The 24,263-nt window shown below is 40.1% G+C and overlaps 3 protein-coding genes across 5 annotated transcripts in view; 2 read left to right on the plus strand and 1 right to left on the minus strand.

Moving 5' to 3' along the window:
* Positions 1–24,263, minus strand: part of RPL24 (ribosomal protein L24) — a gene marked incomplete at its 5' end in the record, with an annotated part of 104,674 nt that overhangs the window by 3,846 nt on the left and 76,565 nt on the right. For 2 of the 3 annotated variants that reach the window (XM_081234664.1, XM_081234665.1), the window contains one exon: positions 493–568. In XM_081234664.1, the coding sequence (XP_081090790.1) occupies positions 493–568 (76 nt within the window). Of the gene's footprint in view, positions 1–492; positions 569–699; positions 792–24,263 lie in introns of those variants that run through there. The other variant, XM_081234663.1, reaches the window with a different exon arrangement.
* LOC308617461 (uncharacterized protein) lies at positions 831–7,099 on the plus strand (the record flags this gene model as incomplete). The annotated part of the gene is made up of 3 exons (XM_081234666.1): positions 831–1,010; positions 4,986–5,089; positions 6,810–7,099. The coding sequence occupies 3 exons, from the start codon at positions 831–833 to the stop codon at positions 6,829–6,831; spliced, it is 306 nt and encodes a 101-aa protein (XP_081090792.1). The 3' UTR covers positions 6,832–7,099.
* Positions 18,267–24,263, plus strand: part of CEP97 (centrosomal protein 97) — a 32,133-nt gene continuing 26,136 nt past the window's right edge. Inside the window, exons 1-4 of the mRNA XM_081235000.1 lie at positions 18,267–18,362; positions 20,804–20,946; positions 21,699–21,857; positions 22,763–22,864. Of these exons, the coding sequence (XP_081091126.1) occupies positions 18,320–18,362; positions 20,804–20,946; positions 21,699–21,857; positions 22,763–22,864 (447 nt within the window). The 5' untranslated portion in view covers positions 18,267–18,319. The remainder of the gene's footprint in view (positions 18,363–20,803; positions 20,947–21,698; positions 21,858–22,762; positions 22,865–24,263) is intronic.

A 24,263-nucleotide genomic window follows, 5' to 3' on the forward strand; every position in this document is an offset into this window, starting at 1 on the left:
AAATTAATATTCTAATTCTATCCTCTCATTTTACAAAACTGAGGCCCATACAGACCAAAAGGCGTGTATCACAGAACTGGCAGGAAACTGTCTCTGCGTTTCGCCCTGTCTTTTCTCGAGTAGACAAACCTAAGTTCATAACGCAGAGGAGAGCTGGGTGTCAAATTCTGGAAGGCATCTAACTCCTGTCCCTCCCGAGATTCCAAGAGGACCTGGTGCCCATAAAATAGCCAAATACCCCGGTGGCCCAGTGCCCTTACACTGGAACATTAATGTTACACAAGCTCCTAACTTCCGACCTGATTTACATTCGATCAAAGCTCAAGACTGATTCACTTAGAGGCTTCTGATCCTAACAACCATTGCACACAGGGTCCCCGGAACAAGCTTTTCAGGGACCAAGAGTGATGTGGTGAATGATCCCGCCTAGACTGAATGAGACCGGTCTTTCCTAAGAAGCACAAGATGCGTTTAGCCCACGCAGCCTTTCACCTTCCCGTCGGTCCTGGCGTAGCGCCTCCCGTGTCCTGGGTAGATCTTGTACCCGCTGAAACTGCATAGCTCGACCCTGTAACGAAAAGCGAAAGCCCATTAGGTGGGGTGGGGGATATCTTCGGAAAGGAGAAGCCATGTCTGGGATGCCGGAGAGGCCCTTTGCCCGAAGATGCAAGAGGATTGGGATGTAGGGTTCCGGCTTACTTCATTGCTGCTAGCGCCGGAGAGAAGAAAAGATGGCGGAAAGAAGGAAAGGATTATGGGACGAGCCCTTATAAGGTCGTGGGAAAGCAATCTCCTCCCACAATTCTCTTCCCTAACCCGGGCGTTTGGTGATGACGTTACCTCGCCGGGGCGACGCGTCTAGAGTTCCCCGGCGGCCGGCTCCCTCTGGAGTAACTGCACTAGAGGCCGTTAAGGCTCTACAGGCGGGGAGGGAGGGACAGGCAGGCAGTTGTTTTCTGAGTCATTCTGTCGTCTCTCCTAGAGCTACGTCCTACTGCAGGGAACGTGAGGTAAAGAGAAGAGGCTCCTCTCTCCCCTCCCTCTTATAGTTTAGTGATGTATAGATGAATACCCCTTAGGTAAAACCTAAAATCATATTTTGCCTTCTGTGCTGGCCCATTTCCTTAACTAACAAAATTAAATTGTAATAGATTCCACATTTGCAAAAAAATAAGGACATCTGAACTGTCTCTGAGGCAGTGCAAATGGAATTGTGCTTGATGGCGTTTTGCATTAACTATAATTAACGTTTGTTGAGTGCTCTCTTTCTGTGTGCCAGGACTCGTGCTAAAGCATTTGCATACATTAATTCATTCAGTTTACAAAATCTCTATTAAGCAAGCGCCGAAGCATTGCAAAATGACTGCCGGTGACGGAGGAGCTCGATTGCCAGGCTGCTGGCTGCTACCTAGTGGCGGGGGTGTGGGGGTAGCGGCCGGTGGTTGCTCAGGAAACGGTAAAGCCCTTCTCTGGAAAAGGCAGCCCTGCCCGGGCCCACCGGGAGGGCCGATGCTTGGATCGCTTGACCCCTTCTGTAATGCTCGGTACTTCAGGAAATGATGGGGAGTGGCCAAAGAGAATCCTTGAATTGTGTGCGAGGCTGGAGTACTTGACTAGGAAACAAATCTAATGATCGATTTATGCTGTTGTTGGAGCCCACTGGCAGGCTGCTCCAAAGTATGCCTCAATGGCATAGTGGATATTTTGCATTCAGGTTACTTAAGAACCGGTAGGTGCAAGAGGGATACTTTGACCCTCCTCTGTGTCCCCTTGAAAGCAGGAAATAAATCTCTCATACTCTCTCGCTGTACTGTACCAGAAGATAGGAAGACATAATTATTACCAGAGATAGGGAATTCAGGGCACAGAAGCTTGTATAAACAAACTTTGACACTTCCTTACTAATTTACTACCCAAAGCCCAAACTTTGCTTAAATTCCTTACTAATTATTGTTCCTTTGTCTAAAAAATATAAAAGCTGTCTGCTTTTGCAACTTCTTACTTAGGACTTATTTCTATGAGACCTCTGTGCACATGAATTAAATTAGTTTAATTTTCTTTTTCTACTGTTCATCTGTTGTGTGTTGATTTTGTTATTAGTCCAGCCACAAGAACTCAAAATGGGTAGAGTAGGAAACTTCCCTCTTCTGGACACTCTCTATATAAGCAACTCACCCTAAAAAGTTCTGCAAGTAGGTGGTTGAAGAGATTTGAAAAGTCCAACAAGGTGGCTGACTGATATTAAGAAAGCTGCACGTATGTTGGAAACAGTCTCAAGAATGAATGAACAGAGATCTGAATGGAATTGAAAAACCAAAGAAGCAAAGGGAAGGAATTTGACAGCCTGACCAACTCTGACCAGCCGTTGAGAGTGTCTGGTCTACTTAGAAGACTTTGTCTAAATAGACTACAGGCAGATGGATACCTCAGCTTCCATGGTTTTTGAACTTGACTCTGACATCCATCTAACTTTCTTTGTTTTAAATTACTGGTGATAAAATAGTTTGATCACTTAAAAAACAAATCTGGAATAGTCCTGGCTTCTACAAGCTCCACAAGGCACAGCTGGATGTGAGCAGAGGGTGGAGCCAAAATCTACCTGCAGGAATTTGGATCTGTTTACTTCACAGAACCCTAGAATTTATAGTCCCTTCCCAAGCATTTTAGGAAGATTTTGTTCTGTCGGTCCTCGAAATTATTTTTGGTCTGACTAGCTCCATGGAGGAAAAGAAGGAAACTCGGTCTTATGGATTTTAGCTCTTTTACTCTTTCCTGGAGCTGGCATTTCAGGGTTCTTTATAACACTCTGTATGTATCACACCTTACATTGTGTTCAAACACTCTTATAATAAGAAGAAATTACACAGAAACCCCTAAAAGCATTTTATATAGTCTCATAAAGCACAGTTTCCAACACCATCCATAAATTTTTGCAGACTTTATCCTTTCTCTTTCAGAGGCAAAAGACACAGCTTCACTCCAAAATTGGTGCTTTTCTGGGCCTCTATATACTTCCTGAGAACAGAGCATTCTCTTCACTGTTTCTTCACCTTTTATACATAGTCTCCTGCTGTATTTCCTGTGGTTGCTGTAACAAATAAACACAAACTTGATGGCTTAAAACATGACAAATGTATTCTTTTATGGTTCTGGAGGCTGGAAGTCTGAAGTCAGTATCACTAGGCTGAAGTCTAGTGATCTGTGCTCCCTCCGGAGGCTCTGGGGTAGAACATGTTTCTTGCTCTTCCAGTTTCCGCCCAGATAAACCCTCTTGAATTCCTAACCCATAAAAATGGTGAGATCATAAATGTTTGTTGTTTTAAACTACTTTGTTTTAGGAATAATTTGTTAACATAGCAATAGGTAATGCAGGATGTAAGGAAAATTTGAAGATGGAGACTTAGTGAATAGCGGTATCATTTGTCAAAAGAAGACAGATGAAGGAGCGTGTTTGTGAGGAAAGTGTCAGTTTGGGAAAGACCAAGTTCACGATGCCCGTAGGATGTTAAGGTGGAGCTGTGTAGTGGGAAGATACACAAGTTTAGAGGAGTGTTTGGAATAGGATGTATTTTAGGAGTAATGGATCTATAGGTGATAGTGGAATATGTGGGATAGCATCACCTACTGTCACAGGCTGTCTTCTCTGGAAGCACTTACTAAGACTATGTTTAGAGTAAAAGGTATTTATTAGGGACCAGGTCCTGTGAAAGGAAGGAGGAAGCAATGTTAGGCAGAAGAAGGCAAATGCATTAGTGGCCCAACTAAACCTCAGTCAACCCTGCCAGGAGCTCTGGAACAATTATTGCCTGTCAGAGTATCCCTTTTTGAGTCAAATGATCAATTCTCTTTATACCCCCACCTTGCTTAGTCAGCAGATGTGGGTTGACCCAGGGAGTTCATGACCTAAGTGAGGTGGTGCTCAGCAGCTAAGCCAGACTCTGTTGACAGCTGGAGGACATTGCTAACTATGATGTCTTCAAGCCCTTGCTTGAAAAGGGATCTGGATAGTGCATCTCTGGGTCTGCCACCCCTAGAAAGAGTGACTAGAGTGAGTCAGCCAAAGGAATCAGGAAATACTAATATTTACGGGATAGGAGAAATGGAGAAAGAATCTACTGAAGGAGGCTGAGCAGATGAGGTCAAAGGAAATAGATATCCATGACAGTCATCTCACAGAAGCCTATGGAAGAATTTTGACAGTGTTAAGAGCCAGAAAAAGTTAAAATAAGACAACAACAGGAATGTGTAAACACGAATGCTTTCGGAATGACTTAGGCACCAATCTTAGTGTTTTCTTCCAATAGCATTCTCTTCTCAGTTGTGGGAGGGATCCTGCCTTTTTAGAATCTATCATTTGAGTTCCCAGTAGGCTGGTCAATTCCAAGACTCTCAGGCATTGGCCTCAGGGAGGGCTTTGAAAGGAATGCCTAGTAACTAGATTAGAAAATAACTAGGTTTAAAAATTACTCAGTGAACAATTATGAATCTTTCTTTAAAATTATGAAGCATTATTAAAATTTAAAAATTTAAAGAATTCTCTTAAAAATCTAAAGCTAATCAAGTTTTCATATCTAACTACCCATTATATAAATTATAGGGGACAGAGGCACATGTGAAATGACTCCACATGGTTGCAGTTGGCATCTACAGGATGACTTAATTTCTTCAACATCATGTAAAATTGAGAGAGAGAGAGAGAGAAGAACGAATGAACAGAACCAGCTATATAAATAATTTGCAGGGTCCAGTGTAAAATGAAAGTATGGGGTCCCTTTGTCAAAAAGCAGGAAAAAGATGTCCTTAAAGTACTAAAATAAGCTATTTCCTTTCTTCTGCAATCTATCTGTCGACCTTTCATGATATTTTTTTCAATTGCTATTTAGCTTCATGCTCTCTCAGGCAAGAACATTCGCTGGGCCAGTGCAGCCCCTCATAGGTGCCCAGGGTCCTGCCCTGTGACTTGACATTGTGCTTGAACATTCCAGGCCCACCTGCTCTCAGGTCCCCCTCCTTATAGGCACCGGACCAACAAACTGCCTCAGTGCTGCTGGGAAGTTCAGCCAGCCATCTCCTTCCACCATCCTCCTGGGTAGGTGTCAAACTGGCATAATGCATGATGGTGCTGCCTGCTTTGGAGAGAGCTGAGGGGGAGGGGAAGGAGTGAGTCAAGGGACTGTAGAACCAGCGGCCCTCTGGAACCCATCCCTAGAAAGAGAGGAGGCTGCAAGGAGTGGGCCCACAAGGGAGCTGAGGTGCCAAGCCCCAGGCACATGCTCTATTGTCCCATTATACTTCACTTAAAAAACACAAATGCAAGGCTACGATTATTAAGACTTTCAAGACAGTGACTGCAGAGCAGTAAACTCCAAGCATGGGATGCCCCTGAGCAAGGGACCCTATGTGACTGCATAGGTTGCACAACTTGAAGCTGGCTCTGCCTATAGATTAAAAAAAATTTAAGAGCCTCCTCAACTAATTGCAACATATGGATTTTAGCTGAGGCCTGATTTGAACAACCAAGCTGGATAGACCATAGGGCTAATTTGAATACTGACTGGACTTTTGATATTAAGATGTACTGTCAATTCTTTAGCTATTGTAATTGTACTGTGTGTTTAATAAAAAAGAGTTCTTATATTGATATTTAGAGATTCATACTAAATATTTACAGATGAAGTAGCAGGATGGCTGGGATTTGCCTTAAAATAATCTGAGGGAGGGACTAGTGGGTAAGGGCATGGATGAAAAAATGATTGGCCAGAAGTGGATAATAGTTGAAGCTGGGTGTTGTGTAGGAGAGTTCATCACAATAGTCTCTATATAGTTAAATACTCTTTTTTTTTTAATTAAAAAAATTATTCTTTATTTTTGGCTGCATTGGGTCTTCATTGCGGTGCCTGGGCTTCTCATCACGGTGGCTTCTCTTTGTGGAGCATGGGCTCTAGGCGCGTGGGCTTCGGTAGTTGCAGCACACAGGCTCAGTTGTTGTGGCTCACAGGTTCTAGAGTGCAGTCTCAGTAGTTGTGGTGCACGGGCTTAGTTGCTCCGCAGCATGTGGGATCCTCCCAGATCAGGGATTGAACCCATGCCCCCTGCATTGCCAGGTGGATTCTTAATCACTGTGCCACCAGGGAAGTTCTGTTATGTACTCTTTTAATTACTTTTCCATGATAAAAAGTTTCAAGCAATTATAAAGTGTTTGGGGATTGAAAGATTTAAGTCCTGCAATTCAATCCTGAAAATAGGAGGAATAAGTACCACCTGTGTTATTTTGTAATTAAAAAAATTTTTAAAACAAACAAAAAACCCACTTTATACAAGAATGTTTATATCATCTTTATTCTTAATACATACAAGACACACTCTCAGTGCCACATCAAATGTGAATATATAGACAAACTATAATATATATTCATATAATGAACTACTACTCAGAAATAAAATGGAATAAACTACTGACTTACATATCAACATGAGTCCCCAAAACCTTATGCTAAATTAAAGAAGCCTCACCAAAAAAAAAAAGGACATATTGTATGATTCTGTGTGTATCAAGTTCTACACCATATAAATCTAACCTATGGTGAAAAAAAAATCAGAACAGTGGTTGCTTCTGGGTGGGAGAGGAAGGATTGAATGGGAAAGGGTATGAGAGAACTTTCTGTTTTAATGGTAATGTTCTATGTCTTTATGGATTTTGGGTTAATTAAACACGGTCAAAACTCAGTGAATGTTCATTTAAGATTTGAGTATTTAATTGCATGTAAATTTTACTTTATATCTTTTTTTTTTTTTTTTTTTGGCTGTAGCACACAGCATGCACCATCTTAGTTCCCGACCAGGGACTGAATCTTTGCCCCCTGAAATGGAAGCTCGGAATCCTAATCTTGGACCGCCAGGGAATTACTGTAAATATTATTTTAAAAAACAGGAAACTAAATAAATATTGAACACTAGTTAATGAAATACTTGTTGAAGTATATAGGGAGATACATCAAAAAACGAGATGGATGGAGGGGAGGGATAGATGGATATATATGTGATAAAATAAGGATAATAAAATGTTGATAAGAGAATCAAAGTGGTGGGTTTGTGAGTGTTCCCTGTAAAGTTCTTTCAAATTTTCTGTATGTTGGAAATGTTTCATAATAAAATTTTGGCTAAATGAAGGGAGCCATCTTCTGGAAGAAACTGGTATTACCGATTGGCTCAAAAACACAAGAGGAACGAAGCATGGTATTTATATGATTCAGAATGCAATAACTGCTTAGTACTGTTCACATACTCTGTTGGTTCTCACGCATGTGCCCAAGCTGTCTTCTTTGGCTGGAATCGTTCCTCCCTTTCACTGGCTAATTTCCTACTCAGATTTTATTTCCTCCAGAACAGAGGTTTGGAAATATTAAGTGTTTTAGACTTCATGGGCTAAGAGGCAAAATTGAGAATATTTATATAAGTATTTATATAACAAGAGAGAAAACCAATTTACACAATATATTAATTGACAAAATTTAAAATATAATAATATTGAGTACATTTTTGTAAAACAGATCTACTAAAGAAAAGAATGAAATTATTTTTGGGGAGGGAGAGGATAACATTTCTCTTAACATTTCCCTATCATCAAAATCAATTGCAAATATTAATCTGTTAATCCTGATCTATAATGAGATTTTACAACTTTTGTCTTTGAAAAATGTCTTTTCACCCTGACAAATACTGCCATCAATCCAAGGACATATAATTTAAATTGAACATATTAATCTCTTGGAAGGCACTTATACAATTAGACTATTCTCTTGATATTTTCCTTTTAGCATGTCAGATTAATTATTTCCAACTGAAAGTTAAGTGAAAGCTCCAAAATGCAGTTAAATGGGTCTTGAAACATGGAAATTTTCTTTGCATTTGCATTGAGGTCTCAACAACACTGCTAAAACTGTAATTTGAGCTCGAAAAATATAACCACTGCAAATTCGTTTGAGAATGGACAGCTTCCTTTTTGTTTTAACTTCTGAATCAAATAACGTTAGTGATTATTGAAATGACTTTACCACAGAATAAGTTTTGCATGTGTGCTGCATTGTTCTTAGCTTGAGTTTGTTAAGAAGCATCATCACATGATCAAAATTAGCAAAAAAATGAATCCTAAAGCCATTCAATAAGTGTTCCATAATAGTGGTTAAGGGAGGTTCTTTTCATTTGAAAAAATTTCCATCTTGACCCTGAGCTAAAAAACATTAATAATAATAATAAAACGATACCACTGGTAAGTCATCAAACACTGTGTGGTAGGGCAAGTTAGGATATTCAGCTGCTATTTCTGACAAAAATTCATGGGCTGATGATGGTAAACCCATAAGAACAAATGAAGCTTATTGTTGACACCACTGGCTCAACACATGGTGGATTCAAATGTTTTCCACAAAGAATCTGCTAATTAATAATACAATGCTGTTATAACCATAGGCTTTACACCTTACATTTTCACAAGTGTTGTAAATCTGTCAAACTAGGGCTTTTTCTACTTTTTTAAACAGATTCCACTTAGGTGTATTGAATTAGTGTTTTCTCAACTTCTTTAAAAATATTCTCACCTGTTCAATGCAGCCTATTCATAAAGGCTAATTCTAAAGTCACTTGAAAAATTGACTCCTTGAATAAACAGAACAAAGGAGCAGTTTCAATAACACCTGTCAAGTCATTAAGAGCCAAGGAAAACGATTCAAAATAATTAGCCTTCACTAAATAATTTAAATTGACTATTGATGTTCCCAGTGTTCTCAACACTTTAAGCAGCTGTTCTTACCTAAAGGCTAATGATCTTAAGTATTTTTTCTGGATACATTTCTTCAGCTGCTGCAGTCAAACATCATTTAATTAACATACCATAAGTAAATGACTTTCCTTGCTTGCCTAACAAATGAGCTACTTGGAAATTACTTTGGTTGCAGCCTAATTTTCTTTCTCTCTTTTTTTTCTTTGGTGAAGAAATTTTACTATGATGAGATATTCTATTTAACTTTTCTAACTTTTCTGTTTTCTGTGATTTGAATATTGTGATGACTGCTTAGTCTGGTAATGTCGACATATATTGTATTCTTTTAGCATATAGGTTCATTGCATAATAAACATAATGCTTTGCCGTCTAATTTGTTAACAAAATAATCTGCAGTTCACAGTATCTTAAAGATGGAATATTTTAAGCTTACCATTTTCTTTTTTTTGTTTTGACATGATAGGTATATGCTGGTCATAAAACTAATAATAAAATGTCACAGTATGGCGATACACATGGCACATGAAATGCTGTCAAGTAAAAATGTGTTACTGTGATTTGTAGTGTGTAGCAGCACTAATAAGAGCTAAGAATGCTACATATGGTCTCAGTCATGAGGACTCTGTATTGTAGTGTAAAAGCAGCTGTAGACAATAGGTAAATAAATATGACTGTATTCCAATGAAATTTTATTTATGGACACTGAAATTTGAATTTCATATAATTTTATGGGTCATAAAATATTACTATTATTTTTTCCCCAGTCACTTAAAATGTAAAAACCATATTAGCTGTAGGCTGTACAAAATTAGGCAGCAGGCTGGATTCAGCCCATAGTCTGTAGTTTACCAACATTTGCTAGAGAATATCTATGTAAAGTAGATGTTTGAGTTTATTATTTCATTTGAGTTTATTATTTCATGGAAGGAAATTTATATTCTATTTATTTATTTATTTATTTATTGTGGTATGCGGGCCTCGCACTGTTGTGGCCTCTCCCGTTGCGGAGCACAGGCTCTGGACGCACAGGCCCAGCGGCCATGGCTCACGGGCCCAGCCACTCCGCGGTATGTGGGATCCTCCCGGACCGGGGCACAAACCCGTGTCCCCTACATTGGCAGGTGGACTCTCAACCACTGCGCCACCAGGGAAGCCCTATATATTTTTTTATTTTTAAAAAATTTTATTGGAGTATAGTTGATTTATAAGGTTGTATTAGTTTCAGGTGTACAACAAAGTGAATCACTTGTACATATGCATATATCCATTCTTTTTTAGATTCTTTACCCATATAGGTCATTACAGAATAGAGTTCCCTGTGCTATACAGTAGGTCATTATTGGTTATCTATTTTATATGTAGTAGTGAAACAGGAAGGAAGGGGGTAGGGCACAACCTTTAAAACAATGATATAGCCATAGGACATGACAAAGACTGGTTAGAACCAACTGGGTCCAAGATGGCAGAAGATTTGACTTCCAGTAGACCTTGAGCCTCATTATCTGCTCATTGTAATACATTAGCATGCTAAATGACACACCCACTGGCGCCATGACAGTTCTGAGGCCAACCATAAAAGGTCAAAAAGTGGGCGGTGGCCCAATTCCTGGAAATTCCCACCCCTTCCCCCGAAATAATTGGAATAATCCTCCCACTCATTAGCCTATGAAATTACCCAGCCCATAAAAACTAACCACAGCATATTTCGAGGCTCATTCGCCTTCTCAGATGGTCCACACTTTGTGGAGTGTGTTTCTTTCTAAATAAATCCATTTCTTACCTATCACTTCATCTCCAAATTCTTTTGTGCTGAGGCAAGAACAGTAGTGTGTATATGTCAATCCCAAGGGAATTTGTATTTTAGCTTAAAGAGATTATTAATATTCCTTCTGTGTTATAGACTTTGTGTTGTAGTTAAATGTGAAAATCTTAGTGATTTCAAAGTTTTGAAAGTACAATTTCAGAAGAGAAAAAGTTAACACGTATACTTGTATTCCTCAGTGTAGTAATATACTTAATATATTTCTGTTCGATAATATCCTCTCTTAACTGGAAAGAAAGAAAAGGTAAATTTCTTAAAAGTGCACGAGATAACCAAAAATAGGTCACAGGGAAGTTTACAAACATATTATCTGAAAATAGCAGTCTCAAATCTATGTGCAGTATATATCCATTTTTGTTAAAAAAAAATAGGGGAGGCAGGGAATCTAGATATAGTCCTATAGATAAAAATAGATTAAAAGGAAACACACATGTTAACAGTGACTATCTCTGCATAGGGGAATTATGGAAGATTGTTATTTTTACTTTTTTGCTTGTCTGTATTTTCTAAGATTTTTACAGTAACATTTTTTTAAAGTTGGCGCATGCTACATTACTTTAAAATAGAAAATATATCCTGAAGAACAAAGAGAACATCTAAAGATATACTTAGACTCCTTTGGAGGTTATTATTATTATTTTAAAATTTTATTTTATTTTTGGCTGAGTTGGGTCTTTGTTGCTGCATTCAGGCTTTCTCTAGCTGCAGAGAGCGGGGGCTACTCTGTTGCCGTGCGAGGGCTTATTGCGGTGGCTTTTCTTGTTGCGGAGCACAGGCTCTAGGTGTTTGGGCTTCAGTAGTTGCAGCACGTGGGCTCAATAGTTGCGGCACATGGGACCTAGAGCATGTGGGCTTCAGTAGTTGTGGCTCATGGGCTTAGTTGCTCTGAAGCATGTGGGATCTTCCTGGACCAGAGATCGAACCCATGTCCCCTGCATTGGCAGGTGGATTCTTAACCACTGCACCACCAGGGCAGTCCCTGGAGATTATTTTTTGCAAATTAAATTAGGTTTGAAAACTTGTGTAACATTCTGTGCACAAGCAACTGTGTAGGAAAGCTATTCTGATAATTACTGTAGTTAGATCACTTATATCAGCTACACTGGTGTATGCCATATATGAGAGACACATAATTCACTGAAACTCTGAATTTTCTTTCTCTTCGGAGAAATTTTTTTCAGAACTGACTAAATTTTTCATACCTCTATCTGATGTCAATGGAGCCCCAAATGAGGTGGATCATCACATATAATTACAAAATGAAGGCTTTAGTATTTAAAAGCTACTTGGAAGTTGGTTACCTCTCTTACTCCTGTATTAGCCAGGGTTCTCCAGAGAAACAGAACCAATAGTATATATATAGAGAGATGAAGAGATTTATTTTAAGGAACTGGCTGACATGATTGTGAAGGCTGGGGTTTCCAAAATCTGCAGGGTGGGCTGGTAGGTTGGAAACTCAGCAAGGAGCCAGTGTTGTGGTTCAAGTCCAAAGACTGCCTGAGAATTCCACGCTGTTCCGGGGAGCTCAGTCTATTGTTATATTTAGATCCTCAGCTGATTGGATGAGGCTGACCCACATTATGGAGGGCAATTTGCTTTACTCAAAGTCTACCAATTTAAATGTAAATCTTATCCGAAACACCCTCACAGAAGGCATTCAAAATAATGTCTGATGATATATCTGGGCACTGTGGCCCAGCCAAGTTGACACATGAAATTAACCATTATACTACTTTTTTCTTCTTTTTTTTTTTGGCTGCATTGGGTCTTACTTGCAGCACGAGGAATCTTTCACTGAGGCGTGTGGGATCTTTCATTTCGGTGCGCGGGCTTCTCTAGTTGTGGTGCACGGGCTTCTCTGTAGTTGTGGCATGTGGGTTTTCTCTCTAGTTGTGTGCAGGCTCCAGGGCATGTGGGCTCTGTAGTTTGCAGTACGCGGGCTCTCTCGTTGAGGCGCATGAGCTCATAGTTGTGGCGTGCGGGCATAGTTGCCTTGCGGCATGTGGAATCTTAGTTCCCCGACCAGGGATCAAACCCAAGTCCCCTGCACTGGAAGGCAGATTCTTTACCACTGGACCACCAGGGAAGTCCCTACACCACTTATTTTAAAAAAATGAATCATGTTGGGGGGGTGGGGTAGAGAGTAAAACTACTACTCTTATAAAAATGAACTTTTTGAGCTTTTAAGCACTCAGTCTTCCAAATATAAATTAAAATTACAATTTTTTATTTAAACATTCACTTAATTTTCAGTTGGAAATATGATGAATCACTTATATAGGTTTCACTGCCTTTTAGAAGCACTTCAAAAGAGATCATGAAATAAAGCTGTCAAGGGTTCCTTTATTATTCTTTTTTTAAAAATATATTTATTTATTTATTTGGTTGCACCAGGTCTTAATTGTGGCTCCAGGGCTCCTTAGTTGCAGCACGTGGGCTCCTTAGTTGTGATGTGCGAACTCTTAGTTGCGGCATGCATGTGAGATCTAGTTCCCTGACCAGGGATCGAACACCAGCCCCCTGCGCTCTCCACTACGCCACCAGGGAAGTCCCTTCTTTATTATTCTTTCAAACAAAAGTCATCTTCTTCCCAGTTAGTTAGGCAAAGTCACCGGAAAAGTATTTCACAGTGGCTTTCTTCTTCTTTTTTTTTAAACATCTTTATTGGAGTATAATTTCTTTACAATGGTATGTTAGTTTTTGCTTTATAACAAAGTGAATCAGCTATACATATTCATATGTCCCCATATTTCTTCTCTCTTGCATCTCCCTCCCTCCCACCCTCTCTATTCCACCCCTCTACGTGGTCACAAAGCACCGAGCTGATCTCCCTGTGCTATGTGGCTGCTTCCCACTAGCTATCAGTTTTACATTTGGTAGTGTATATACGTCCATGCCACTCTCTCATTTTGTCCCAGCTTACCCTTCCCCCTCCCCGTGTCCTCAAGTCCATTCTCTAGTAGGTCTACGTCTTTATTCCTGTCCTAGGTTCTTCGTGACCATTTTTTTTTTTAGATTCCATATATATGTGTTAGCATACGGTATTTGTTTTTCTCTTTCTGACTTACTTCACTCTGTATGACAGACTCTAGGTCCATCCACCTCACTACAAATAACTCAATTTCGTTTCTTTTTATGGCTGAGTAATATTCCATTGTATATATGTGACAGTAACTTTATTCTTGAAATTTATTTTTACTTTCACCTCTTCTTTTTCTTAGATATTAGCTGATATGTTATATGGGGGAAAATAAAATAAAATATTAGTATCTCATCTTGAGATGGCTAACTCTTCCAAATTATTTTGGCCCTGACATCTCATGCTATTTGGGATCAATTCTTTAAGACTGTTCTGTTCGCCTTCCTGAAATCTCACTACTTTGGAGAATGGTGGGCTGGCAGTTCACATCCAGAGGGATGGTGGAGACAATCATTCACTGGTTCCCCCAAACTATTTTATTTTCCTCTCCCAGAGGTAGCTTCCTATTTGTTCAGCACTAATCTCTAGACAGAAGCCCAGCTAGAACCTCCTTATAATAATAAGGCAGGGGCTTCCCTGGTGGTGCAGCGGTTAAGAATCTGCCTGCCAGTGCAGGGGACAGGGGTTTGAGCCCTGGTCCGGGAAGATCCCACATGCCACGGAGCAACTAAGCCCCTGTGCCGCAACTACTGAGCCTGTGCTCTAGAGCCCACAAACCACAACTACTGAAGCCGGCGCGCCTAGAGCCCATGCTCCGCAAAAAGAGAAGCCACCGCAATGAGAAGCCTGTGCACCTCAATGAAGAGTAGCCCCCTCTCGTTGCAACTAGAGAAAGCCCGCGTGCAGCAACAAAGACCCAATGCAGCCAGAAATAAAAATAAAATAAAAAAAATAATAAGGCAGCGTAGTTAGCCCCTCCATCCAAATATTATTGTAGAATTTTATTACTGAAATTCTTTCACTGTGGTTCTAAACTTCTTTTTGATTTACAGACCACTTCTATAATTTGAAAGAGCTGCATCTCCTCTTCTAGATAAGTGCACAGACAAAACACTTGAAACTATGTGTATAACCTTGTGCACTGTTTGGTTTTTATTATTGTGTGTGTAACACCTATTAAATAATGATAAATAACAATGAGGAAAGTTAATGCGCATTTAGGGCTTCTAGATAACCCGTGATGAAATAAATTTCATATTTTATGGCACGACAAGAAATTTTAAACATAACATTTTCACTGCCTGTTTGGGCCTCCTTTAGTGTGTATTGTGCATCTGCATTAACCAGACCTCCGTAGGAGATAACCTTCCTTCTTAATCTCACACAAGGTCACAAATCCTTAGAAGATAACCTTCCCTCTTAATCTTGTAATGGCCCCCTGTGAGTACAAAGTACTCACTTTGTACTGTAGATCTGGATTGTGTAAACTGTCAATAATACCTAATTTGTCTCAAAAATTTATATAACTTTAGGGGAAACACTGGCTGACACCACCCACCCTGGCCAGGCACCACAGTAACCATTTGCGAGTTATCTTAAACAGGATGACCTGGTAAGGAACATGGAACTAACAAGCCACTACCAACTGGAAGAATTCGGGGAAAGGTCAAAAGGAGACACAAGTCCACGTGTCCTCCCAGAATCCTCTTCGCTGGAATCCATCTTGGCTGAGTGATGTGTGCGCCACCAGGAAGGACCCTGAGTCAGAATGATTGGCCAGAGACAACCTGGAAACTAATTCTATCACCATAAAACCCGAGATTGCGAGCCACATGGCAGTGTAGTTCTTCTGGGTTCCCTTACCCTCCTGCTCTTCACCCAGGTGCCCCTTCCCAATAAAGTCTCCTGCTTTGTCAGCATGTATGTCTCCTCGGACAATTCATTTCCAAGTGTTAGACAAGAGCCCTCTCTCAGGCCCTGGAAGATGTCCCCCTTCCTGCAACATAACCATGCTTTGACCTCTAATGGACAGAATAGTCCTCAGGGCTTTTTGAATTACAATCATCAGGTTGACTGGAATAAAAATTTCCACTTCTTTCTGAGATCGACTGTTGATTAATGTTTTCATTGACACCCGTGAACTGTTTTTTCACAGTTGGTAGTCTCTCCTTCCATGTCACAGGTCATAGATAAGAGAGCAGGACCATAAGAGTCTACCAATGAATACTAACCAGAGAAGAAAACTTCTGATTTTGTATACCTAAACCTTCATATAAATCACCAAAAAAATCACATAAATCATGTAAAATACTTTTATTGTAAAAAGAAAGGCACATTTTCAAAATCTTTAGTGTCAAAATTCTTTAGATTAATAACTTCTTAGTTTTAAAACTTTAAAACTTCAAAGTTATTATTATATTTACTTCTTTCATACATAAGATTTCATCCTAATTAGAAAATCTCCTTTATTTTGTCAAGATAAATTGCACTATCCAAAATTTTGTTCCAGTTTTCTGTCTACCTAGTCTCTTAACTTCATGTTATCTAAACTTGTACATAATACTCTCCTGAAACTGCACGGTTTGTTAAAGGTTACCATCCACTATTACAACAGTCTCCTTCCTGCCACTATTCTGCTTTTCAATTCATCCTTGTTTCATGAGCAGTTTAACCTTTCTAAAACACAAGTATCATTTTGTCATTCCCTCAATCAAAAGCACCAAGTGAAAACTAGTGGAATGAATGGTGGGAAGTAGGGTGAGGCCAGATTATGGTTGCCCTGGAAAGTTGAATTTTAAGAGGGAAGTTTCTGAGGAGGGGATTAATATGATAAAAGGTGTTGTTTTATTTAGATAATGCCAGTAGCAGTGAGCAGATGAATTAGAGATGGGAAAGGTGAGTCAGGGGGATCAGCTGTTGCAGAGATCAAGTACACTGTGCTGATAGGAGGGAAAGTCTTTCTTGTGGGGCCTGAGCCTGCCAAAAAATGCTACCTTGTTGAGAAGTTCATGGTGTTGGTTAGTAGACTGAGTGGAAACTGATCAGAGTGTGCAGTGCAGGGTTTAACATATACACAAAATGAAGCAATTTAGTTAAAGTGTAGCAATTTGATTTTAGATGCAAAAGCTGTATCTGAAGCACAAGTTTCCATGGTATGATTTTAAAGGGTTGCTGGGTCACTTGGGCATGTGGGACTGTGCCCAGGATCTGTGCCCACTCTCTTTAAGAGCTATGACTATACTCAGTTAACCCCTGAAGAGAACCCTTTGGCCCTTTCCTCAGGATCCCAGGTCAGACAAACCAGACAAAACTCTGGTTCTGCTATTGATGTAAACTTGCGGGTAGCTGTGCTCCTCAGGTACCTTCTGGGCATCCAGGACCCCCCCTCCCAAGTCATTACCCTGCAAAATTGGAGAGAACTGTAAACCCTTTCTCTCTCCCTGAGCTGGAGACTCGCCTCAGTCCTCACCAGCTGTTCTAGGGAACAAAGGTTAGTAGGAGACAGAATTCAGGCTTGCTTTGTTCTTACACCTATATAGTAAGACTGTACTTTCTAGGTAAGGGGTCTCTTGGTTAGAAGAAAAAAATTCCTAGTCTTAATTCCCTCTTCAGAGTTAAGAAATTTGTCTTCAGACTAAAACAGTGGGAAACAGAGTTTTTTTAAAAAAAGAATTAAAACAGGTGTAGTCAGAGAGATAGGAGGAGGACTCAGGAAGGAGGGAATGCTCACAGAATCAATTGCCTTGAAACCTAGAAGTGTGAGTTATGGGGATTTTGTTCAAACAGAAATTATCAGAGATTTTGGACACTGCTGTTTCAGAAAGAGGGGAATTCAGAATAAGAGGGGATGAAGGAGTGGGCAGTAGAAATTGGAGGCTCCCTTTCTACATTGTGTGGTGCTATCAGGTTAGTTGCATTACTACCTGCCTCCACCTGCAGCCTGTACTGTCTTTTCGTCTTCTTTATACTCCTGAACTGTTTAGAGTCTACCCACCTTTTAAGCCTTAGCTCTGTTTCACTTCCTCCTTCAAGTCTCCTCTGAAGATTATGGTTTCTATTTCTCCATTCCCTGAAAACTTACTGAGTTCATGCTACAATCACACTAGTTAGAATGTAATAGTTGTGTCAAAAGTGTAAGCTTTTTGATATAGCTATGAACTCCTCTCCAGCAAGGCAGTGTAATTTTTGAGTTTGGACACTGTACTGTACACTTCTTTTGTATACTCTCTGGAGAAATTCTGGGTTTATACCTATTAAATATACTCCCAGGTCTAAAGTTCTGTTAACTATTCAAGAACAACCACTTAAAAATACTGTATAAAAGCTTCTATCTCAACATGCTTAAGCTAAATTTTCAAATAAAATGTATCTATTTTGACTATCTCACAAAATCGCCTATAGCTGAGTTGAACACTTTCACTTATTCAGAATTGTCAAAAGAAGAGACAGCCCCCAAGTCTCTAGCAATGAGTCCTCAAATTCGGTCTGTATTGAGTAGTGACCTTATAATCATCCCGATGGTAAAAGTGTCAAATTTCGAAAACACCTAGAAAAGAGAGTGAAATGATCATTTAACAGTAGCCTGCTTCCCTGCCAAACAAGGGAGTTGACCCGCTTCCCAAACTCACTTTGGCTCAGATTCTAACCCGGGTTTCGCTTCGTTAGTTGTAGGCAGCCAATTGGGCCTTTTGGGTGCCGTGCATCCTGGGAGCTGTAGGCTCTGGCTTCTTCCTCCCGACTACGACTTCCACCTAGCAGTCGGAGGACGGTTGCTTGGTATTATTAGCAAGCGGGAAGTATGGCGGTGGCGCGCGTCGACGCGGCTTTGCCTCTTGGAGAAGGTAAGGCGATCCCCACCCCTGGGTCCCCAGGTTTACTCCATAGAACTGAATTATTGTTGCCTGGTGGAGAGAAGAAGACTGGGTTTAGGGGTGCAGTTCTGGACCAGTTCTTCTGATGTGGGGTTGTGGGCATCGCGGAGGCGCGCTGCCCTCTGGGAGTTGTAGTCCCCTGGGCGCTGCCTGGCTCTCCGGCGTCGCAGCGAGGGCCAAGCGGGGGACTACAAGCCCCAAGAGACCTTCGCGCTGCTCCCGCGCTCCTGAGGATGCCTGGGCGGTGGGTTTCTGGCCGCGGTAACCTTTCTTGGATGTTTACTTTGAGTTCTGGGTGCCCAAGTGAAAACTGCAGGATCTCCCCCTTTCCCGTGGATTCCTAGAACGTTCAAGAAAACCCTGTCTCGAACACAGCTCTCTAGATTGACGTTGGGGGCTTCCCTGGTGGCGCAGTGGTTGAGAGTCCGCCTGCTGATGCAGGGGACACGGGTTCGTGTCCCTGTCCGGGAAGATCCCACATGCCGCGGAGCGGTTAGGCCCGTGAGCCATGGCCGCCGAGCCTGCGTGTCCGGAGCCTGTGCTCCGGAACGGGAGAGGCCACAACAGTGAGAGGCCCACGTACCGCACCAAAAAAAAAATATATATATATGTATATATATATATATAGAGAGAGAGATAGATAGATAGATAGATATAGATATATAGATAGATAGACTGACGTTGGACCCTTTCTTGGAAGTGTCCGGTGGCCGTGATAAAATCTGGGGGTTATCCAGAGCCCACAGTTCTCTATCCCTTTTTCTGCAGACCGGGTCCTGGGGTATAGCTTGGTCTCTGCCCAGCGGAACGCGGGCGTGGGTGCTTTTGTAGGTGTTGTGTGAGCGGAGCTCCTTTGTTTTGGTTACAGTTCGGAGGCTCTGGGTCAGGGTCAGGGCTGAAGGTGAAGGCCCGTCTCCACCGCTTAGGTCTGGGGCTCATTATCTAGGAGGGAGAGTCTAAGAGGTCTCTCGATCCCTTTGAATTGTGTGAAAAGGCTATGCATTTTCCTGGGACGGTATATAGCTTTCACCAAATTCTCAGAATCGAATGACCCCCCCCCCGCCCCAAATGCTAGAAGCCATTAGACAATGGAAAAACGTTGGTTGAAACCCTTCAGGAGAGCACTCTCGCGTAATTATTTCCCGCAATAATCTTAATCTGGGTAGAAATTTGAAATTGGCAGTTTCTCTGGCCCTCTCCCTGCACAATCTATTTGTGACAGTTATCACAAATCTATCTGTAGCTCTTAAACGCCACCTCCCCAGCCCACCATGGCAATGTACTGATAATAATAGCAGTTAACATTTATACAGCACTTTTTATATGAGCAAGACTGTTCTGAGTGCCTTTTATTTTTTTAATTATCTCATTTTCTTTGTAGAACAACATTATAAGGCAGGTATTATTATCATTCCCATCTTACAGAGTAGAAAAGTGAGCCCAAAAGAGATCAGTAACTTGCTGCCCAAGATACCACAGTGGTTAGCTTAGTGGAGCCAGGATTTGAACGTCTGTTAAACATACCAAATTACTTTATTGAATTCTGTGTGCCAGGAATGGGACTAAGTGCTGTTCATATGGTTTCTCTTTTCATCCCCACATCAATTTAATGAATTAGGTATATTATTTCCATTTTGTAGGTAAATTAACTGTACTTTGATTTTCAAAATAGTTTGGGCACTTTAGGATATACTGATAGGTTATAAGCACGTTGGTCTCTATCAAAAGATTAGTTACATTTAAAAAATACTGTCATTACTTAGGCACAAAATATTGAAGTAATAGTTTACATTTAAATGTGAAGAATTCCAAAGTATTATATCAAAGAAACTTGAGTAGGTGGACTTCCATGGTGGCGCAATGGTTAAGAACCTGCCTACCAATGCAGGGGACACGGGTTTGAGCCCTGGGCCAGGGAGATAACACATACCGTGGAGCAACTAAGCCCTATGTGCCACAACTACTGAGCCTGCACTCTAGAGCCTGCAAGCTACAACTACAGAGCCCGCGAACCACAACTACTGAAGCCTGGGCGCCCTAGAGCCTGTGCTCTGCAACAAGAGAAGCCACCGCAATGAGAAGCCCGCGCACCGCAACTAGAGAAAGCCCACGTGCAGCAACGAAGGCCAACACAGCCAAAAATAAATAAATAAATTTTAAAAAAGAAAGAAAAGAAAAGAAACTAGAGTAGAATATCACAAATCTAGGTATAATTTGATATTTCTAAAGGAAAATGAATAATTTCAATCTGTAGTCACTTAGAATTTGATTGCTTTAGTTTTTAAAGCTTGATGTTTATTATGCTCTAGTGTTTTCTAACTCTAAATGTATAAGATTTTATGAGTATAATTTTATCCCTATGCTCAGCTGTTGTAGTTGTGTTTTCTAACAGTTTCCCTTCTCTTTTCAAGGATCAGTGGTCAATTGGTCAGGACAGGGGCTACAGAAATTAAGTCCAAACTTACCCTATGAAGTTGATATTCATACTTTGATTCTGGATAAAAATCAGATTATTAAATTGGAAAATCTTGAGAAATGCAAACGTTTAATACAGGTAGGTATTGCTACGTGGGGGAAATAGTTATATAAGACCAGTTTATTATTATACAAAATAAAAGAGTAAGATAACAAAAAGTAACTCTGCAAGCCTAGAAAGCAGTAAATGTTGCGTTAAATTTTTAAAACTTTTAATAACTAAAATAAATTTATTTAATAAATGGATAAATTAATTTAAGAAAAAATTAATTTTTACATGATGATTATTAAGTGATGCTTTTTAAATTTCTACTGAAGATGAACACATTTTTGCTGCCTTTAGAGTAGACTAGAAAAAAGAGCATTTGTTAAAAAAGAAAACATTTTATGTTGGCAAAATATTGTGTTGTCAAGATAACCTTTTATTTCATGGTGGGGGTAAAGAGTTGATTAATTCATTCCTTCAACAAATGTTTATTGGGCCCTTATGTGTCTGGTACTGTTCTAGATTTTGATGGAGGTAGTGAAAGGACTCTGTTATTGTGGAGTTTACATTCTCAAGTAGTTGCTGTGTTAAAGATGTTTTCTTTTAGTAGTTGGAGGAGGTCTGATTGCTCAGCTTTATCTGTATTTTCCACTGCTTAGGAACGACAACAACAACAAACTAATAGTTGCACTGTAGAATTTTTAGACAATATATGTGAAAAGTGCAAATTGGGTTTGTATATTTGGGAATGTTGGGCCATATAAATAAATCTTTTTAACCACCCTAATGTGAAAGTAATATTTATATTTTACTCCTAAGAATAATGGTATGTTTTCTTTCCACAGTTGTCAGTGGCTAACAATCGGCTGGTGCGGATGATGGGTGTGGCCAAACTGACCCAACTTCGGGTGTTAAATTTGCCTCATAATAGCATTGGCTATGTGGAAGGCCTAAAGGAGCTAGTACATTTGGAATGGCTGAATTTGGCAGGAAATAATCTCAAGGTGAATTGTTTCCTTCTTTCTTTTTTTTTAAGTAATTAGGTTTTTTTTTTTTTTTTTTTTTTACTTCACAGAAGTATTTGCTGTGAAAAAAGAAATTTAAGCAGTATAGAAATAAATAGAATAAAAAGTGAAAGTATCCACTCTCATTCCCCAGAGATAATTTCAGTTAACATAAACTGAAAAAAAAATCTCATTTTGAAAACTCATGCTGAATTAAGTTTTATGTACATGTTTAATGGTACAGTGGAGAATATACTGTTTTAAAAGTCAGGAGATCTGGCTTCTGGTCCTGCTTCCACCACTTCGTAGCTCTATAATTTGGGGTAAGTTAATAAATATTTCTGTGTCTTATTTTTTGATATGCTAGGTAAGGGAACTGCATTAAATGATGATAACTGACTTCTATTGAGTATGTAATGTATGCTAAGTATTATTCTAACCACCTTAACTGTTTTAACTTATTCAATCTCATGACAGCCAATAAGGTAGGTACAGGCTTTATGCTTATTATATAGATGAGGAAACTGAAGTACAGAGAAGTTGAGTAACTTGCCTAAGGTCACACAGTCAGGAAGTTGCAGAGCCAGGATTTGAATCCAGGCAGTTTGGCTCCATTGTTAACTTGTAAAGTCTATGTTATACCAACTGTCACATGTCATCACTAAAAGTTTCTATAAGCTGTAAATATCTGACTCTACTCTTAGAGAGATAATGAAGGTAGAAACTAGCTATATAGCAATATGCCAGATTCTGTTGGCACTGCCTCTGTTTTCTCTTGCTAAGCCCTCCTCCTCTGCTTCTGATAATGGGCAGAGGAGGCAAGAGGCTCAGCCACAGGAAATAGGGAAGAATTTCATTTTTCGATTTCATGTGCGTGAAATAATGTGATCCTTTTCTTGTAATAGGCCATGGAACAAATCAATAGCTGCACAGCTCTTCAACACCTTGATTTATCAGATAATAACATACCCCAGATAGGTGATCTATCTAAATTGGCATCACTGAAGGTAAGTGTGTTTTCTATGTCATTTCTGAAATTTTATACTAAAATACCAAGAGAAAGTAACCTAATTGATCTAAAATCAGCCAGCCTGCTGTTATAAAGAACAGATAGTGTTGATTATGATAAAAATTCTATTAGCGTACCAGAAATTAAGTATGGAACTTTTTGTTGTTAATTTCTATAATTGATTTAACTAAAACTGGTTGTTGTAGTCAAGGTTAATTCTTATTTACCATCCAACAAACATGATGAAATTCCCTTCATGCCCAATCATCCAGCATTAGCAGCTTCAGTTATATAGTACATAACATGTTGGTGGGCTTGAGAGTAAACATTCCTGAGCTTGACTTTGCTTTTTGACACTCAAGATTGCTGTTTGTTTTTTTTTTTTTTTTGCTTTATAACAAATTTAATCAGTTATACATATACATATGTTCCCACATCCCCTCCCTTTTGCGTCTCCCTACCACCCTCCCTATCCCACCCCTCCAGGGGGTCACAAAGCACCGAGCTGATCTCCCTGTGCTATGCGGCTGCTTCCCACTAGCTATCAACCTTACGTTTGGTAGTGTATATATGTCCATGCCGCTCTTTCACTTTGTCACAGCTTACCCTTCCCCCTCCCCATATCCTCAAGTCCATTCTCTAGTAGGTCTGTGTCTTTATTCCTGTCTTACTCCTATGTTCTTCATGACATTTTTTTTCTTAAATTCCATATATATGTGTCAGCATACAGTATTTGTCTTTCTCTTTCTGACTTACTTCACTCTGTATGACAGACTGTAGGTCCATCCACCTCATTACAAATAGCTCAATTTCATTTCTTTTTATGGCTGAGTAATATTCCATTGTATATATGTGCCACATCTTCTTTACCCATTCATCTGATGATGGACACTTAGGTTGTTTCCATCTCCGGGCTATTGTAAATAGGGCTGCTACGAACATTTTGGTACATGTCTCTTTTTGAATTGTGGTTTTCTCAGGGTATATGCCCAGTAGTGGGATTGCTGGGTCATATGGTAGTTCTATTTGTAGTTTTTTAAGGAACCTCCATACCGTTCTCCATAGTGGCTGTACGATTGCTGTTTTTTTAGTAATAGATATTACTAAATTATCAAAATTAACCTCACTTTAATTTAAAAAATCTGTGGCCTGTAGCACTTTTTTTTTTTTTTTTTTTGCGGTATGCGGGCCTCTCACTGTTGTGGCCTCTCCCATTGCGGAGCACAGGCTCCGGACGCGCAGGCCCAGCGGCCATGGCTCACGGGCCCAGCCGCTCCGCGGCATGTGGGATCTTCCCGGACCGGGGCACGAACCCGTGTCCCCTGCATCGGCAGGCGGACTCTCAACCACTGCGCCACCAGGGAAGCCCCTGTAGCACTTTTTATCGAGGGGAATGC

Source organism: Mesoplodon bidens (assembly GCF_964165515.1).
Source record: "Mesoplodon bidens genome assembly, chromosome: 5".
NCBI classification, from domain to species: Eukaryota; Metazoa; Chordata; class Mammalia; order Artiodactyla; family Ziphiidae; genus Mesoplodon; species Mesoplodon bidens.